This window comes from Sorex araneus, chromosome 9 (genome assembly GCF_027595985.1).
Source record: "Sorex araneus isolate mSorAra2 chromosome 9, mSorAra2.pri, whole genome shotgun sequence".
Classification (NCBI taxonomy): domain Eukaryota; kingdom Metazoa; phylum Chordata; class Mammalia; order Eulipotyphla; family Soricidae; genus Sorex; species Sorex araneus.
The window spans coordinates 53,089,020-53,109,757 of record NC_073310.1 but is presented as its reverse complement, the minus strand read 5'-3'; the positions used below and the strand labels follow the sequence as shown (position 1 = coordinate 53,109,757).

The following is a 20,738-nucleotide window of genomic DNA, read 5'->3' as shown; positions in this document are numbered from 1 at the left end:
GGAGCCAGATTGGCAGTACAGGGAGTAGGATGCTTGCTTTCCATGTGGCTGGTCCAGATTCAATCCCCAGCATCCCATGTGGTCCCCACCGGGGTCACCCTGAGTACAGAGCCAGGAATAAGCCTGAGCTCTGCCTGGTGCACCCGCTTCTGAGAAAAAAATTGGCTATGAACTGCAAAATTCAATTTTAAAACAAGGTTTTGTATGTTGGGTATGTATCCCAGATTCTTTATCTACTCACCTGTTGTTGAACTCTTGCATTTATACATCTTGAATTATTGTAAATAGTGTTACAGTGAACATAAATGCAAAAATCTTCTTGAACTGGTATTTTGTGCTCTTGGTGGTATAAGAGCACAAATAAGTGGAATTGTTTTTCTGGTGTGGGTTTTTATTTTTATTTACCTATTTTTGTGAAGTGTTTGTTTAGGCCACACCTAGTGGTTTTTAGGGGCTTGCAGAGCCAGAGATCAGAGCTCAAGCCCTAAGAGCTAAACTATTTCCTTGGACCCTAATTCTGATTTATAATGAATTGTGGTTACGTATTTCTCTGTTACTGCCAATATATATTTATATAATTTTTCATGGATATTTCAGCTGTACTAGCAATACATAAAAATTGTGTTCTGGTTTATTCTTTATTGGCATTTGCCAGTAATCTTGAATCAAAAATTGTGACTTGTTTCCTTTTTTTTTTTTTTTAATGACTTTCATTTGAAAAGTGGGAATGTTGCCATAGGTCTACTAGACCTACAGTTTTCAAAACTTGTATTATTACTTTTTCTTTAAGTGGATTTTCTGGGGTCCTAAGATGACCCGCACCAGGATAGATGATTCTCAAAGAAAACTGAACACTTATTTATTTATTCATTCATTCATTCATTTATAGTCATGGCTATTAATCATTATGAAAAGGTATAAAACAAAATCATCAAGGGAAAAGGCATATGAGGTAAAATCTGAAGGGAACAAGGTTCAAGTTTCTAAGAATATCCTCTGAATGAAAACAGCAGTGAATTCTTGCAACTCTTAGGAAGTTTTGTCTACTTATTTTTTTTATTATTATTTTTTATTTTTTGCTTTTTGGGTCACACCCAGCGATGCACAGGGGTCACTCCTGGCTCTGCACTCAAGAATTAACCCTGGCGCTGCTCAGGGGACCATATGGGATGCTGGGAATCGAACCCAGGTCGGCCGAGTGCAAGGCAAACGCCCTACCCACTGTGCTATCACTCCAGCCCCAGTTTTATCTACTTATTTTGTGTCTAAGATTTCATTTGGTTTGTCTGATTAGCGTGTAGTTTGCCTCAAACCTACCCAAATTTCAGATGGCCAGTAAGAAAGGGTATACCATCTAAACTGTTTTGTACGCACAAACAGCTTAGTCACAACAACTCCATCTATTTTGTTATGAAGTCTCCTGAAATATAGTTTTCTGCATGCCAGCCACTGTCCAGCTGTGCAAATACACTTTTCTAAGGTTAGTAACAGTCTCATGTCTGCTATGTTAACTTTTCTTCACACTGAGTTGATTCTTGACTATTTTTCTTGGTTTTGTTCATTCGTTAAATGTAAAGAATTTATTGCTTTTGTTTAGTTTGCATTATTGCACTTGAGCAAATCAATGAACAACGGGATGGCAGTGCTATAGTGCAAAGTAAATCAAAACTGGAAGAAGAAAGGGAAATTCAGATGGCACAGCAGTGAAGGAATTGGCTGTCAGAACCACAGAAATGGCTAAGACTTTGTAACAGTGAGCTGGAACAGAGCGAAAACAAGATTTTAGATAGCCAAATAGAAAATAAGTCAGAGCTCAGTACAGAGCTAGAATTAAGAAGATTACAAGCAGATACCAATATAGAAAGTCTCATCTCGTAGGGTTGACAAGTATGGAATCTCAATTTTGCTTTGCATGTATTAGAGAAGAGTGTAAAAAATCTAAGGCAATAGAAAATAGTGTAAAATGTGTAATTGTGACTCCTGTTACCTATTGTGTCTTTGTGTGAGTGTGCCATTCTGTGTATTATGTTTCTGCCTTTTCCCAGTGACTTATTTTTGGAAAAAAGTTTTGCTGGAGATTATATAGATGACATTTTGCACATTGAATTATTAATATTGTTCCACTCAGTTGGATATGAAGCCATACAGGATATATGCTCTTTTAACCACATCTTCAATTTAAAAAAAAAAAGTGTATTTCTTGTAGTTACTCAAATGTAACTAGGGAAATCGGTAAGCTATATTATGTACGAAACATGTAAGTGGGGCTGGAGTGATAGCACAGCGGGTAGGGCGTTTGCACGCGGCTGCCTGGAGTTCTGATTCCCAGCATCTCATGGTCCCCAGAGTACCACCAGGAATAACCCCTGAGCATCACAGGTGTGACCCAAAAACCAGAAAATGAAAAAGTAGTTGTTAACTTATGATAAAAACACATTTAAACATGAAATGCAACTTAAAATTAATTCACTTTTCTCTTTGTTTTTTTTAAGGGACCAGTTACTCTCCACAAGAAAATTCACACAACCACAGTGCTCTTCATAGTTCAAATTCACATTCTTCTAATCCAAGCAATAATCCAAGCAAAACTTCAGATGCAGTAAGTATTTAAACAGGCAGTGCTATTTTGTTTTAATTTATTGCAAAACAAAAGTCATATAAAATATTTTTAAACTTTTTTTAAAAATCCAGTGATTGTAATGTATTTGATTGAACTAATGAGCTGAGGATAGCTAATGAACTTAGTCTAGTCAGAGTATACCTTCTTGATATTAAATTCCTAAGCATTTTTGTACAGTTCGTATTTTCTCCATAATGTATGAACATTTTATAACATACACATACAGAGATAGGAACTACAGTGTTTTGACACAGTTCTAGATAGATATCTATAAAAAGAAGTCAATGCTAATAAGGTATGACATTTTTAATGCTTAAAAATGTCGCTTTAAAGTTTATGTGCAAATTTTAATAGACACATTCAACACAATTTAAGGTTTCAGTTTGTCAGATATACACCAGATTATAGCTTTGTAGAACTAAGAAAGCATGGCCCACGTTAATAACTTTTGAACTATAATGGAGACCATGGTAAGTAAATAGTGCATGTTAAATGTGCTCTGGGGGCACTCACTCAGAATTTCTAATATGAATGAAAACTGTATAAAGGTATTATAAATAATGCTACCTAACAGATTGGATATCACAGAGCCAGTCGAAGAGATCTATGTAGTGTGCAAAGGGACTGCACCTACACTGTCCTAGAAGTGGAAAATGACATGGGTGAAACAAAGGCATTTTGGTAGTGTGGAAGAAGAATGTAGGAGCTAAAGTTGTAGAGAGAGTGGGGGGCGGACCATAAATTTACTTCTCATGCCAAATAATGTAAGTTTTATAAAAAAAAAAAAAAGTCGTTGAATTCTATCACAGATATATGTCCCCAGACATTGTCAGTTGGCTCACATTGTGCACATACTTCTATGACATGTTCCATGTATCATACCACCAATGCTTCACACTTAATATGGCTTCAGTGAAACAAATTGCAGCGAAAATGTCAGTATATTAAAGGTGACAGGGGATTCAAGAACCTATCAGTGCTAAATACCACCTAACTGTAATCAAGTGAAGTCAAACTTTAATCAAGTGAAGGTCTGGTTTCACTGGCACTGGAGTAGGTCACTCCTTAGATCAGGTGGAGAAAGAGCTTTAAGAAGTAATGTGCCAGCACATTGCAAGGTGACAGAATCACATCTGAGAGAACCATTTTGACTGCATGTTACAGAAAGCAGCTTACATGGGAAAATAGGAAAGTGTGTTTAGAAATGGCAAATTGAAGACCAGTTCATGTGTTGGGGGGGTCTTTCTCTCGGGTGGGTCTTCAGAGGCATAAGGGATCTCAGAGTACATGTTACCTTCCTTGTACAGACTTTTGAAGGAAAGATAAGATAAAGGAAATATTTCTTACATTCTCTTTGTTTTGGGCCACCTGGCATTGCTCAAGGCTCTGCACACACAGTTCTTTCCTGCCATACTTGGGGGACTGTATGGGTAGTGGTGCTTATGGGGGCGTGCAAGGGATTGAACCTTGGATGGCATCATGCAAGGCAAGTGCCCTAACTTGCTTTCCAGCCCCATTTTTTTTAAATACTCTTTTTTTGGGGGGGGTCACACCCAGCGATGCACAGGGGTTACTCCTGGCTTTACACTCAGGAATTGCTCTTGGTGGTGCTTGGCCAACCATATGGGATGCTGGGAATCAAACCCTGGTCGGCTGTGTGGAAGGCAGACGCCCTATCCGTTGTACTATTGCTCCAGCAACACCCCCCCCCCTTTTTTAAAATATTCTTAAGAGTTTATATTCTCAACATGGAAGACTTGACCAGTTTAATTTTGAGTCTGCTTTTAGTTCTTTTTGACTTTCTCGGGTCACAGCAGAATATAGAAATTTTATTTGTGTTTGAGTGGAATAACAGCTTGAAAATAAACCTTCAAGCATTATCAAAGCTCTTTGTGCTAAGAGATTTAGCTTAATGGCCAGAGTGATAACTTAATAGGCTGGATCCCATGCTTTTCATGCAAGAGGCCTAGTTCCTGGCACTAATTGGGCCACCGAGCACCGTCAGGTATGCCACAAAACAAAAGAAGCGTGGTCACCATAGTTTCTACTGTAGTGTGGGTTATTCTGTGACACTTCAGGTGGTTATAGTCATAGGCTTTTACCAATTTATAACTGATTTGCTGTGATGCCATTCAAACCACTTAGTTGTGATAGATAGTTGTGACAGAATTTAAGTGATGGTAATAATGAGAGCTTATGTAGTGCTTCCCTATAAAGTCAAGATGTTAATGTATTAAAATTTGTTTCATTTGATAGTATATGGGTGCTGCCATTATTATTGTTGAAGGTTTTAATAGACATAGGTCTCATAAGATAAAAGTGTATGCAAATACTTGCCTTTTATCAGGGCACCTTTTATTTCATTCAGTTGTCTCATGTATCCTTTTACATTCTGGTATCGCCTCAATTGATTAAACACTATTGACATTTCTAATTGTTGAAAATGTGTTTTTAAGCCTTACGATGCTGCAGATGACTGGTCTGAGCATATTAGCTCTTCTGGAAAAAAGTACTACTACAATTGTCGAACAGAAGTTTCACAGTGGGAAAAGCCAAAAGAGTGGCTTGAAAGGTATTTGCTCTCAATTTAATTTAGTAGTTATCATTCTTGATTCTACAGGTTAATTTTGGTACACAAAGCTTTTTGCACTGTATGCCTCTTGGTGTTAGGCATAGTGATAGTTATTCCTCTTCATTGTAATTGCAGTGTTTGGCTCATTCTGATTTTCATAATTTGTCTTTTTAAAGAAAACCAAATAGGACAGGGCTGTGGAGATAACTCAGTAGGCTGACCACATGCTTTGTGCAGGAACCCAGGGTTTAGGTCTGGTCCCCAGAGTACCACTGGCTGTGACCCAGCCCTTAATGAGAAAATATTAGGCCAGATAAGCAGTTGTGCATAGCAACCTGTGAGCAATTGGTATATTAATTTTAAACATTTCCTATTAAGACACTTTTCATTTGTATATCTTTTACATAGTTGTAATCTTTATCTTTTTTTTTTGACAATAATGCATTTTCTTTGTATACGTGATTTAATGCACGAATATACATAGTACAGCCCATCTCTCATACAAGCTAAATGCAGATGGTCATGTTCAGTCTTCTTGTAGGTCCTCCCTCCAATGTGTTACGTTCTATTGAATATCTGATCAAGAGTAGTATATGTCACTCATTATACTTGATAAAGTTTTTATAATTGTATCTTTTGTTGTTGTTCTTAGAGAACAAAGACAAAAAGAAGCAAACAAGATGGCAGTTAATAGCTTTCCAAAAGATAGGGATTACAGAAGAGAGGTGATGCAAGCAACAGCCACTAGTGGGTTTGCCAGTGGAAGTAAGTACTAATGTTTTCTTGAAACAGTATGTTTAATTTTATTTCTATAGTGTATGTATTTACAAGTCTGTATGCAGCTTTTTATTTGTAAACTAAAATAATAGAAACACGAGATATCGTTTATGTTGAGTTAGCCTACTATTCACAACTATTTTGTTTCCTAAAAAGGGTAAAAGGGCACATTGTGAAATAATGTACATAGTGCTAATGTCTACCATAGTTGGTCTAATGCAGCTTAGTTGGTAAACTTAATTTCATATTTTGGATTGACGTTTTAAGATAGTTTCTGCCTCAAACCTCTTGTGTTCTTTTAAACTGAAAACTCGATGGCTTTTGGTCTGACAATGAATCACACCCATGATTGTTACATCAAAGTGCTTAGTGGTATTTTGTGTGGTATTTTATGTTTTCAGTGGGAAACTTGTTTATCCTCATATTTGAAAATTTATTTCTCTAAACATGTATATAATGTCTCCATATTGAATTTCCAATGAATTGTTAAAGTGCCTACTGGAAAATGTCTTCATTTGTTTTTGGTGGTCTTCATCTGTATATATTGAACTATGAGCATAATTTGATGGTCTCTTGGTGTCAGATTTAGTTCAAATGAGGTTTTATAAATTGCTTGCTTTTCATTTTTAAAATAGATTTCAGTCTGAAGCTTTTACTAAAGAGTTTATATTCTCATTAGTTTACATTGTCCCAAATAAAATTTAAATGCCCTTTAGAGTTCTGAGACGAATTTTAAACTGTATTTTGGGAAGTCCTTGACTTAAATGTTTGGATACTTTCTTAATTCAAAACAGAAAGCTAGGTCTCATGAAAGGATGTTGATGATTTTTTTTTTTTTTTTTTTTTTTTTTTTTTTTTTTTTTTTGGTTTTTGGGTCACACCTGGCGATGCACAGGGGTTACTCCTGGCTCTGCACTCAGGAATTACTCCTGGCGGTGCTCAGGGGACCATATGGGATGCTGGGATTTGAACCCGGGTCGGCCGCGTGCAAGGCAAATGCCCCACCCGCTATGCTATCACTCCAGCCCCGGATGTTGATGATTTTTATTTTAAGTTGGAAAGAATAAAAAGGAAATAGATTGTATCATATTGCAAAACTAAATTAGGATGTTTTTTGGAACATTTAACTTTCTAATCATGATTCACTAATCGTGATTCGTAATTAGTGAAATTACACTTAGGAAATAATAGCCTTTAAATTAACTGAAATTCAGGGTATTACATTTTGAGACAGAAGACCTAGGGTTCCAGTTCTATTGTACTTTAACACAGTTTAAAGTAACTGAACTTTGGCAACCAAATAAAATTAAAGTGAAAGTTTTCCTTTTGAGCTTGTGCGTCATCTGACAAAGTAGGGGGTGATGGATATAGAGGAGTGGCAAATGTGTGGAAAAGACAACATTTAAAAAATGTTTGCGTCAGACATGTCTATTTATAGTGGCTCTCAGTGGTTCTCAGGGAGAGAGAACAGATAACGTAACATATCTACATATTCTTTCCAAAGTTACCTGTTAGCTTTTAGGAGTAAATGGAGGAGTAGAGTTGTTTTGATAAAAGTTAAGTCATGTGATTTAGTTTTAAAACTGTTTATTATGATTTTGATAGTAAGGTGCTATTGACATATCAGAATGGGAAATTGCCATCTTGGGACACAGGTACATTTGAGCACATAATGTTTTCTTGCTATCTGTATCACATAGAAAAATTACATGTATTTATTTTATAACAAAAATTGGGATTATATGTTGCTGTTTGAACATTTTGTTCAGTCATATGTAAAAGACACTTGTGTGTGTCTTTTTATTCTTTATTTATTGACTATATATGTGGTATTTTGTACTTCAGGTCTGACCTGAGTTGTAAATCACCATATCCGTAGGTACTTTGTATGTTTCCTAATCTTTCCCTACTATAAACAGCCCTTTGGTGTTGGTCTCCACCCACTGTTTGATTACTTCTTTATGTTCAATTCTTTGTTTTATTCCTTCCCACACTCCCATTTATTGTGGCTGTTGAAGATGATGATGTTCACCTGCCTGGTGAACAAGTGCTATACGCATTTGCAGGAGGAGGGGCCGGATTTCCTCCTGGCAATTCCAGGGTTTCCAGACCAGCAGTTTGAAGTGAGGTTTACCCATACCTTAGTGGTGCTCCAGGATCGCCAGGGATACTCAGTGATTCTCAGGGCACCATTGTGCCTAGAATCAGACTGGGTCAGCCATTTCAACACCATCTGCCGTAACTCTTTACTTTAATGTAACTTTATACATATTTTAGGTAACATTTGAGATAATGTTTGGGGTAATATTAGCTAGTTATGCGTGCGGAGGTGGGTTGGGCCACACTGGGTGGTGCTCAGGGCTCATTCTTGGGTCTGCGTTTAGGGATCACTCCTGGCAGGGCTCAGGGGATTTTGGGGACATGGTGATCATCGAATCCGGGTCATCCATGTGCAAGGCAAGTGTCCCACCTATTGTACTGCCTCTCCAACCTCTGCTGTATTGCTTTTTTAATATGGCTAAACTAAATCATACTTGGTACATGGTAATAAAGTCACTAATCATTTAAAAATTTTCTATTGTTTACTCAAAAATAAGTTGGTATGGCTTACCCATATTTTAAGTAGTTGCATGTTCAATAAAAGGTAGTGAATGGTAGAGGGAAGCTGGGAGGATTTAGAGAATACAGGTAAAAGAAATGATGCAAAGCTAATTTTATTTTTCAAAATATTACCATGCCTTGATGTTTTCTTCAGGTCAGATTTTGTGGGATTGCTATACAGGGTTATAGAATATGGAGGACCAGTACCATTCCTGGCACTCTTACACTCCTTTGTTGGTCTCTAGTTATTTGCTTAAATGTTATCTTGTCTGGGGTATACAAAGAGAATTGCTGCTTGAGTTGTATTGTCTAGAGTTGTGAATAACAATGCTCTTATAGCTGCAAGTTTCTTAATTCTGTGATGCTGCTGGCAATTTTTTGATGATGCCTAGGAATTTGGAATTGTCTTTTAACTTGTATCTGAATATGTTTTGCTTGTAGTAGCATTGAACAGAAAGGAAATTTTCTTGTTCCAGGTGATTAAAGTTCTAGATAATGATCCTGACAAATTGGGTGGAAATGGAAAATAGAATTATTTTGTTAGAACTGTCCATTTAAGGTTTTTATCTACATAGTGGTCTTTTCAGAAGTTAGAATGAAGTATGCTCTAATTAGAATAAGTATGTTCTTGCAAATTGCTACTTGTAAGTTAATATCATGCAACAGTTTATTATACTGTAATAGATCTATTTGTTCATTTTTCTCATGAGCTATTTATAGTGCTCCACTTTATGAAGTTAAGTCAAAAGACCTTGTGTTTTGTTGTAATTAAAGTTGGCAGTACCGTGTATTTCTCATTGATGTAACTTGTAAGAGTTGTGTGCTTGTCTGGACTAGAGAAATCATGAATTGCGTAGGGTGGGCACGATGCTGTTTAACAGGGAGGTCTTCCCTTGAAATACCATGTATAGCAGTGCTTGAAGCTTAGATGTTTCTGTGTTGAAAGTTTAGTTCTTTAATTCACTGGACTGTTGGAATTTAGACTACAGGCTTTGGGGTCGGTCTATTTGGTGAGCTGGTGATGTCAACTTTTCATAATGCTTTTTTGAAAACATGGTGATAGAATTTAAACTATTTTCAGTATCTTCTGAGTTGAAGTATTTTTGTGGCTTTAAATTTGAAATGGTTTGATTTTTATATGTAATTGGTATTGGCAAATAATAATTTTTTCTGTGATAGAGGGTTTCTATTTTCAGATACCATTATCTACACCTTGATTTTGTAGCAGACTGGTATCTGCGAATTGGTTTACTGGATGCAGTTCATCATAAATCCAATCATTCTAAAGCAAGCTCTTTTAAGCCTTGGTACAAAGTACTTTAAAGCCCACCAGTTATTACGTATTCAGAAAAAACAGCCTGATGAGTTTTCCAAATTGAACCACTGTGGATAATTTAATTGCTAGAACCTATTATCCATATTTTAAAGGAAAAAAATTTAAAGATTTTTTAACTTTTTTTTTTTTTCTGAACTATGATGTGTTTCTAGAGTCCCGAAACAGTAGCCCACTTGAAATCTTAAGTTTAGTTATAAGCTAGAACTTTTCCAGTACTTGGATTTTATAGTGGTAAAACTGCTGACACTAACTGGGTTAGCAGTTTTTTTTTTTTCCTTAAAAAAAAGATATAAGTACAAGTATGTTGCTAAATTAGGTGATGTTAAAGACAGGATTCTAACGTAATCTTTTTTCTTCCCCCTTCCATCATTCCAACTTCTTTTTTCGAACTGTGAACTAAAGTGGAAGACAAGCATTCCAGTGATGCCAGTAGTTTGCTCCCACAGAATATTTTGTCTCAAACAAGCAGACACAATGACAGAGACTACAGACTGCCAAGAGCAGAGACTCACAGTAGTTCTACGCCAGTACAGCACCCCATCAAACCAGTGGTTCATCCAACTGCTACCCCAAGCACTGTTCCTTCTAGTCCATTTACGCTACAGTCTGATCACCAGCCAAAGAAATCATTTGATGCTAATGGAGCATCTACTTTATCAAAACTGCCTACACCCACATCTTCTGTCCCTGCACAGAAAACAGAAAGAAAAGGTATGCCATTATTACTAGATGCTGCACGTTGAACTATAGTTTGAGAGTTTCTGATTATATTACATTATTTCCTTTAGCTTAAGTAATACTTAAGTTATAAGTTCTTTTTCAAGGTCTCTTAAAGTGCTACAAAATAGATTGAGGTGTAGCATTAGTCATATTTAGGTGGGTTTTGTCTTTTTTTTTTTTTGCCTTTGACACTTTGAGGTCAGGTTATAGTGATTTAACATAACATGCAGTTAACAATGATTTAACATACCAAAGCCAAATGACCCTTCATATTTATATAAAGTAATTTAAAATTTTTGTGATAATTGTTTTCTGGTTTAGAAATTTTCTCATTTTTTTAATTTAAAGTAATTATGAATAGAGATACTTAAAACTTGTCATTTCTACATAATTTGTAATTAAGGTTTTATATGTGGAATAAAAAACCCAAGTCACGGGTTTAACTTTTGTCTGAAGAGTAAAAATTAACCTATGCATCCCAAATGTGCTTGGTGCCAGTAACAGTATCATGTTCTAAAATAATTACTTGACTCTTGACTTTGACATAGCGTAAGAAGGGATGAATAGGGGCCGGAGCGATAGCACAGCGGGTAGGGCGTTTGCCTTGCACTCGGCCGACCCGGGTTCGATCCCCGGCATCCCATATGGTCCCCCAAGCACCGCCAGGAGTAACTCCTGAGTGCAAAGCCAGGAGTAACCCCTGAGCATCGCTGGGTGTGACCCAAAAAGCAAAAAAAAAAAAAAAAAAAAAAAAGAAGGGATGAATAAGTGTCTTTGCCTAGGACAGTCTCAATCCCAATCCCAAACTTGTGGGTTCAAGAGACCAAGGATATTACTGGTCAGTAAGTAAGCAAAAGATAGGTAGAGTCAGTAGACCAGTAAGAAACATTAGTAATTGGGGCGGGGGGGGAGTGCCCGAGTGTGGGGCACATACCCCACTGTGAGGGCTTACTCCTGACACTGTGCTCCAGGATCACTCTTGGTATTGATTGGGATGTATGTGATACTATGAAAGTGAACCAGGCTTGGACAACATGCAAGGCAAAGACCTTAACCCCTGTATTCTCTCTCCAGCCCAACATCAGTAATTAAGGAAGTTGTATATGCTTATGTCCTGAGGGGTTAGTTGGTGTGCATTCGTCTTCATGTTCAGTCTGTTGTCCATTGGCTCCTGAATGCTAAGCACTCCTGATCCTAGGGCTCTGGAGGCTATACCTGGCAGTGCTTAGCCAGTTGGGCAATGCAGAGCCTGGTGATGAAGTGGTGCAGGGGCCCACTAGGGCTTCTCCCAGCAGTGCTCAGGGAGCCATGTGGTGCTAAGTATCCAACTCAGGTCCTGGCCCATGTAAGACCCCTGTCCTTTTACTAGTTCACGCTTTGATTTAATTTGTTGACAAATTTTATTCCTAGCTTCCTTTGATGAATGTTACTTAAATTTCTTTTGTGGCTCTTACTATATATTACTAAACTACATAGTTTCATAGGCATTAGACATGTTGTTCCAAGTGTTCAAGTGTCAGATTCTCTAGAGATGGTTTATACATAGAAGTCATATTTTTCCTTATAGAATTAAACTTATAAAAAGAAATCTAAAGAGGTGACATCTAAATTAATACTGTAATATCATGGTACTTTACAGATGATGTTAATAAGGGTTTTTCAGTTCAGTTCGATTCTTTAATCACAGAACAATATAAGGCTTTGTTTTTTGGTGGGTTTTTTTGTGTTTTAAATTCCTCTTGAAAGTTTTTCTTTGTGCTTGCTTTGGCAGCACATCTACTAAAAGCTTTTTCTCTCTTAGGTTTATTTCTTAGTTATATTAGACTCCCTTTTGTAAGTTCCTGGTATTTATTCAATTTCCTTGCAGTAATGTGTCCCAGATTTCTCCCTTTCTTCATGTTACTCTCTCAGTGACAACACTGTTCCCAAAAGTTTCCTTGCTCTTCATCATTTGTTATGTTGACAAATCATGAGCTATTCTACATCATTCTGTGTATGTTTTCTTTTTTATTGCCACTGCCATTGTTGAAAATGAGGTGCTTTTTAATTTTTTTAAGTCTTTATTAAATCTAAGGCCTCACACATGGATGAGAACCAGCCTTCTCTCTAGATGATCTCTGTTTCAGTACGTTACTGATTAACTGATTAACTGCCATTCTGTTGGTCCATTCACGTATGATGGCATCATTACATGATTTAGGTGATAATGTGTCACTTCTGTTGGTGAAGGGCAAAGAGCTAGTGTAGAGGTTAAGTTACAGCAGCCGTGACAGTAGTTCAAATCCTGGCATCACCTGGCAGTCCCCTGAGCAGTGTCAGGTGCACCCTATCCCCTCTCGCCCCCTGCACCCCCCAAAATTTTGACGGTTCCAAAAAGACAAAGTTGCACATCTTAGTAAGATCATAGCAAATACTTGACACTGATCACCACATTCTACTTTTATATTTTCCGTAATTCCTTCGTTAAAAGAACTGGCTCTGGTATCCTCTTTATGAACCCAGATTTAATGCTAAGAATTTTCTTATACATCTGAGTTTACTCTTGTTTTAGAGCCACACCTGTGATGTGCAGGGGCTAACCCCAGTTTCATGCTGTGGGTTCTTATGGTGCAAGGAGGGGGCAGGGGACACACTCTGCAGTTGAAATCTGGCAGCCTTTATACAAACCATGTGTTTCAACTCATTGCCCTCTCTCTCCAGCCTTTATTTTTTATAACATATTGTAAAGGAAATTACTCTCTTGTATACGAACCTGAACCTAGTTTTCAATACTGTGGTCTGTGAGGCAGTGTTTTCAAAATCTGTGTTCTCCATAACACAAAAGCTGTACACACCTCAGCTTTGCTGGGTATAGCCCTGGTGGCTGCACTGCTGTATCTCATGCTCTTCTGGCTCAGTTGACCTGCTGGGAATGAAAAAACTACATAGAGATCTGTATTGCTTTGAATTTTAGCATTAAAATTTTCTGACAAATTAGGGATGGAGCAATAGCACAGCGGGTAGGGCATTTGCCTTGCACGCGGCCGACCTGGGTTCGATTCCCAGCATCCCATATGGTCCCCTGAGCACCGCCAGGAGTAATTCCTGAGTGCAGAGCCAGGACTAACTACCCCTGTACATCGCCGGGTGTGACCCAAAAAGCAAAAAAATAAAATCTGACAAATCATAATGATTCAGGTCTAAGTATCTTTGTTGATCACAAGCTATATGTAAAAAAAAAATTATATATAACAAATTTATATTATCACTTGTATAATTGGTTCATATTGTGCTCAGAATCAGGGCTCCAGGCAAACATGGGCACTAGCCCTGGTCCCTGTCTGTTAATTAATTTTGGTCATGAGCCACACCTGTTGGTGCTCAGGGACCACTCCCTGCAGGCTGGGGGACAGTACGGGATTTGAACCAAAGTTGGCTGCATGCAACAAGGCAGTTACACGTCCCACTGTATTATTACTCTGGCTTCTTCTCTATTAATGTAAGAAATACTAAACAAACTTCCTATTTACAAAGTGCCCATTGTATAGCCATACTATCTGAAAATATAAAAACCCAGGTGGCTGTATTAAATAGCCACTGATAATATTCCTAGTGATTGACAAAAACAGTAGATGTTTATTAAGTAATTTTAAGTAATTGGAAGAATAATGATAATGTGAGGATTGGTGAACCATCTGCACCAACTATCACGGTTAAAAATACATATTTTAGAGAAAAAGAAAATTTATATGCTGTGCATATAATGAAAGCCTCCCAGCAAGAAGTTTCAGTCTACTCAGTGCTACTACATCTTTTAAGAAAAAGAACTTGAAGAATGGAAATGCAGAAAAGCAGCAAAGCTCTTTAGTTTTATAGAGAACAATTCAGTTGTTAGATAATACAAAGAAGGGAGTCAGGCACCCCCTTTTAGGGTAATATTTGAACACCTGTTGGCAGGAATGCTTTATTGAGTCAGCTGTATATAAAAAGTCGAGAAACTTGACGTGCTCAAAAAAGCACCCTATGGGTGCTTGCCTTGCATGTGGCTGACCCAAGTTCAGTACTAGACAATCCGAGATGGTCCCCCAAGTCCCACCAGGAGTAATCCCTGAGCACAGTGAAATAAAAATTATTTCACTGGTTGGCAATTCTGTGACCATTCTAGCTGACTCCTGAACTTCATCCTCCTTTTCAGATTTGTATTAACAAAATAGACCACAAGACTCAGAGTCTCAGTCTTTATTGGTTTAGTCAAATAAATGCAAGTGTAATGGCCAGGGGGCTAGAGCAATAGCACAGTGGGTAGGGCATTTGTCTTGCACACGGCCAACCCGGGTTCAATTCTCAGCATTCCATATGATCCCTCGAGCACTGCCAGGAATAATTCCTGAGTGCAGAGGCACACCCCTATGCATGGCCAAGTGTGACCCAAAAACCAAAAAGAAAAAATAAGTGTAATGCCCTTAATCAACATACTTGGTGTGTTTTGGGTCGTTCTCTCCCCCCTCCACGTTTGGACTCTTGGGTGGTGGTTCATACCTGGTAGTGCCTGGAGGTGCTATTCCTAGCTCTTTGATAACTCCTAGTGGTACTTGGGGAGCTTGTGGTGTTGGAAATAGAACTGGGCCTTTTACACTTAAAGTATGCATATCCTCTCCAGGAGTTACCAAGTAACTTCGGATTTATTAGCATAGATAAATTTGAAAACTAGATAATAGTACACAGAAGAAAGCTTAAGAGTGATTTCCCAAGCTAGCCCTCAGATCACCATGTCTGAATAGTCACAGTCACATTGCTAGTCCCACAGTCATAATCTAATCAGTTATTTTTTGTGTATTAAATACTCTTCCACTTAGTGATCTGATCAATATTTGTACACAGTGAAATTCAAAGTATCAAGACTTTTTCAGCTGTGTTATCATAGACTTTAAGCTCTAGGAAGATAACTGGGTAGTAATCTGCTATTTATTGTTCCTTTTTTATGAAATAATTTTTACGACTACAAAGCATTTTGGAAAAACTAGCCATAGAGTTAAAGTTAATGTTATATAACTACTGTGAAAATACGTTAGTGGAGGGATCTTATCTATTTGTCAGTAAATCCAGCATACTGAGCTTAGCTGAAAGAAAATATTTTGAACAGCAAGGCAAAAGAAATAACTGGAAAGAATATATATCTTGAGGGGTAGGAAAGCCTTTATAAAGCCTTCAAGACAGATGCATCTTTATAGCGCATGGGACTTTATACCCTCAGTCAGGTATCTAAATTGCATCCTCTCTTTGCCCTAAGCAGCGCCAGGTGTGGCCCAGGTGGCCCCACAGCATTACTGGGTGTGGACCCTATAAACAAAAGCCAAAAACAAATGGGTGCTTTAGGTCAGTAAAATTGGCTACGTTAAAAAGACATTCTCAGGGCCAGAAAGATAGTAGAGCAGGATAAGGGCATTTGCTTTGCAAAATGAATGAACCATTTAACCATTTATCATCCATACTGGCATGCATCTAAAACAACGGAAAATAAGGTGATTTTGAGGGTGTGTAGGAATTGTAACCCTACTGTGTTGCTGTTATGGAATCTAAAATCATGTTGTTACTGTGCAAAACTGTTTGGCAGCACCTCAGAAAGTAAAAACAAAATGACCACGGAACCCAGCAATTCCTTACCTAGTTTATGAATCATAGGGAAATGATAGAAGCAATACAAGTGTCTATCAGTAGGAGGATAAACAAAAGGTGATACAATGTATACATGTAACATCTGTACCCTTAGATAATAAAATTCTGATAGATTTGGCATCACAAATCGTTTAAGTGAAACTAAAGTGAAACTAGGTGAAACTAAAGAACAAATACCGTATTTATATGAGGCACCTAGAGTTAGCAGACAAATCGTGTTTCCGGGGAAATAGGGAGGGGGTGATAAATGTGAAGTCACTGTTAAAACTGAATCACTGTTTGAAGAGATGATATAGTTTTGGAATTGTGTAATAGTGATGCTTATATGATAATGGACTCTAATTTACCAGCATTAAAACATTTCAAGAGATAGATGATACACACCAAAAATTAATATTAAAATGAGTTGGCTGGTTTTGATTTTTATTATCCCATTAGTTAGTGGCCATTAAGAACAGTTGAATATGGGGACAGGAGAATGTAACTGGAACATTGTTAATGGAGGTCATTTATGCAAAATTTGTTACAGTTTCAAAAATGTTGAATTATTTATGTTTTAGGATAATGATTTTAATTATAAGAAATAAAATTAAATATCTCTTTAGATATTGTTGTACATTTAAAAAGATATATTTTGGCATGTCAGGAAAATGTAGATTAGAGGGAAACTTGATTGGGAGGGGAGAGGCCAGTGTGCCACACCAGCTATGCTCAGGGATTACCACTGGCTCTGCACTCAGGAAGTAACTCCTGGTGGTGCTCCGAAGACCAAATGGGATGCTGAGGATTGAACCCAGGTCAGCTGCATGCAAGGCTACCCAATGGACTGTCTCTTCAGCCTCCTAAACTGGTTTTGAGTTTTGTTTTGAAAGGATGAGTGATTAAAAGAGGTGAGGGATACTGGTTTTTAAGTAATCAGAATTTTAGTTTAAGTAACAGGTTATGGTAGATTATTCCCTCTACTGGTAAAAATGGGTAATAAAAATGAATAATTATACTTCTTTTTTTTTTTTTTGGCTTTTTGGGTCACACCCAGCAATGCTCAGGGGTTACTCCTGGCTTTGCACTCAGGAATTACTCCTGGCAGTGCTTGGGGGACCATATGGGATGCCGAGGATCGAACCCGGGTCGGCTGCATGCAAGGCAAACGCCCTACCCGCTGTGCTATCGCTCCGCCCCAAATAATTATACTTCTAAACAAAGGGAGAGATAGAGGTTTTACAAAACAGACTCAATTCAAACTAAAATGGGAGTAACATGCTTATTGTGTTTCATTCTAAAGAAAAGAATTGGTTAGGAAACCAGAAGTCAGAGAAACAAGGCAAAGTGAATTAAATTTCTTAAATCTTCAAGTAGCTTAGAGATCACTAAATGTTAGTGCAGAGATGCAGTTACACAAGTATCACAATGCCACTAGAGCTGAAACTTAATACCATTCCATTTCAAAGCAGACTCATTTTGGAGAACCTCTTAAAAAGAGGCTTGGTAAAGTTTCATTTAAGGAATGTATAACAAGAGGCTGATACTCTCAAAAAAGCCTCTAGAGGCTATTGTAATAAGATATAAAACACTACATTTATTCTCTAAAAGTACATCTTTACCTTCAGCTATTTTCAAAAAATACGGCTTTTAAAATTCATTTTTAGTTTAGCAGAAGTCTGTGTAAGCAAGTTAGTAAATAAGTACATTAGCTTCACATCCTGACAGATTGCATATGTGTATACAAGTTAATTTCTCAAAAGACTATAGTGTGACCTACCTTTATGAAAATAACATAAAGTAAGATGTTAATTGTTCATGTGGCCAGCTATTTATGGAAACTTTATACTTTTCTACCCATTGTCTTGGGGGTTTGGGGGCCAGCTGTGGGTGGGAGGGGGGAGGCAACGGGGCTATACCAGCTGTGCTCTTCTGGCTCTGCTCAAGGTTTACTGTTGAGACTTGGGGGGGCACCATATATATGGCGCAGGGAATTGAACCTAGGTCAGTTTTGTGCCAGGCAAGCATCTTACCTGCTGTACTCTCTCAGACCTCAACTCCCATTATGTCAGGATTTGAATTCATAGATTAAGAGAAGCACCCAGTCAACAAGTATGATGGTGCCAACTTCTGTTTTTTACTAGGCTACAGATATAATTGAAATCATATTTGATGTCGTATAACATGAAATATCGGTTAGGGCAAAATGGCTTTTTGTGTTTACAGTTTATATATAAATTACTAAACTTAGTGACTCACTTTATTGTGATACATACTTCAGAAGGGCATTTTTATGAGTCTTAGGGAAAAGAACATTTTAGGAGGAAACGGTGTTTCCTAGTGTGTAAAAAGACTTATCTAAAAAGTGTTTTAGCTTTCTTGTCTTTGGTCTTTTCATTATTCTATGCCATGCTATGTTTAAATTTTTGATGTTCTTCGGTAAAAGTTACAGGATTTTTTCCCATCCTCCCCATAACCAGCAAGGCGTGCCAAAATCACTCATGTGGTATTGCAAGTTCAAATTTGCTTGGTCTTTTCCAAGCACTGTTAGGTTGGGTGGAGTCTGGTATCTATTTTAATTTCAACATTAAAATTCTAAAAAAGCACTCTGTTGAGAACTAATGAGGTCTTTTAATAGAGAAATTCTTGCCTTAAGAAATAGCCATTTGGGGCCTTTCATGCGGCACGCCCGGGTTTGATCTCTGGAATCCCATATGATCGTCGGAGCACCACTGGGTATGACATACCCAAGAAAAGAGTCGGGGACATTTGTTCAGGAATTTCTGAGTAGTAACAGTTGGCTTCCATACTATTTGTAATCTCAAAAATCTACAAAAGGAAATTTATCCTAGGGGTAAATAAATACTAATATTGTAGTGTATTTTCTTGAATTGGAAGGATTTTAAAATATTTTCATTTTTTTAAATCTGTGAATAGATTTAATAGCATCGAAAATTAATTTAAAACACGCGTTTTCCTTTCCTAAACTTAAAATATTAAAAGTAGAAAGGGGAGCTGGAGCAGTAGTACAGCGGGTAAGGCGTTTGCCTTGCATGTCACTGACCCAGAATCCCTGGCATCCCATATGATTCCCCAAGCACCACCAGGAGTAATTACTGAGTGCAAGGGTCAGGAGTAACCCCTGAGCATTGCAGGGTGTGACGCAAAAATCAAGAGAGAGAGAGAGGAGAAAGAAAGAAAGAAAGAGTAGAAAAGTCCCCAGTATTCTAGTTAGAGTAAGGATCATTTCAGGCATATAATACTTGTTTCATTCTATACATTAATCAAAATGTCCCTTTGCTATTTTCTAGGATGATTCTTAAGGGAATATGATCTGAAGAAAGCAGTAATATAAAATGTAATAACTCAGCAATTTTCCAAGGACATTGTATATCATTCAACAATTTTTTACACTTGTTTATTAATTCACAACAAAACCTGGAAGTGATGGCCGGGAACAGTAGTACAGCAGGCAGGGCATTTGCCTTGCATGTGGTGACCCAACCCACGTCCGATCTCCAGTATCCCATATGGTCCCCTGAGTATCACCAGGAGTAATTCCTGAGTGTCATCAGGTGTGACCCAAAAAGTAAAATAAGATGTAACAAATACGGGGCAGAGATTAGAGTACAAAGAAAGTGTGGGTTAAGGCTTTGCATCCTACTAGCCTGTGTACAAATCCCCTCCCCCCAGCACTGTCCAGGGTCACTCCTGAGTATGGAATAAGAAATAGCCCCAGAGCATCAAAAATTCTAAAAATCAAACATAATTCTGTTGAAAATTGTTAAATATATTTCCTTCTTTACATATACCAGAGACAACATAACTGTTGGAGAAACTGGGTCAAAAAGTATTTCTCCAACTTTTCTAAATTAGATTATTTTCCAGTGTGATTATGTTTTACTTATGTTCTGAGTAGAAAGGCTTGCATTTTCATTACTCCTTGTTGACATCTGTTTGTCATACTTTTTTTAAAAAAGGGGGGAGGTGCCAAAGTGATAGCACAGCTGATACAGCGATTGGCCTTGTTGAACCAGTGTTGAACCAAATTTGATCCGTATGGTTTCCCTTTGCCCCACCAGCAATGAGCCCTGAGCACAGCCGTGTGTGCGCCCCGCTGCCTCCCCCCCCTTTCTCAGTATGAAGTATGTGAAAGGATATCCTTCCTCTTAATTTATGATGAACCAAGCAGTTTCTGTGGTTTTAAAGCCATTCCGTTTTCTTCTTAAAATGTATTTTTGCAGCTCTTTTTTATACTGTGAGTTTGTCTTTTTGGATTTATAGGAGTTCCATAAAATACTTGCCCCCGTACTTTGTATATAATTGGGTTTTTATGCTTGTTTTTTTTTTTTAATTTCCTGCTTCTTGATATTCTGCTTGCCCTGGTGATCACCCCTCACTCTCCCCTCTGCCCCCATCTTAGTTTAAATGTCTGACAAGGCAGGCCACAGTGTTTCTGTTTCCAGGTCTTTTTTGTT

General features: G+C 37.7%; 1 protein-coding gene across 7 annotated transcripts in view; it reads left to right on the top strand.

Annotated features, from left to right (window-relative positions):
• Nucleotides 1-20,738, top strand: part of WAC (WW domain containing adaptor with coiled-coil) — a 72,507-nt gene that overhangs the window by 37,161 nt on the left and 14,608 nt on the right. For 5 of the 7 annotated variants that reach the window (XM_055146707.1, XM_055146706.1, XM_055146704.1 and 2 more), the window contains exons 4-7: nucleotides 2,493-2,599; nucleotides 5,077-5,192; nucleotides 5,845-5,957; nucleotides 10,309-10,617. In XM_055146707.1, the coding sequence (XP_055002682.1) occupies nucleotides 2,493-2,599; nucleotides 5,077-5,192; nucleotides 5,845-5,957; nucleotides 10,309-10,617 (645 nt within the window). The remainder of the gene's footprint in view (nucleotides 1-2,492; nucleotides 2,600-5,076; nucleotides 5,193-5,844; nucleotides 5,958-10,308; nucleotides 10,618-20,738) is intronic. The other 2 variants (XM_055146709.1, XM_055146708.1) reach the window with 1 other exon arrangement.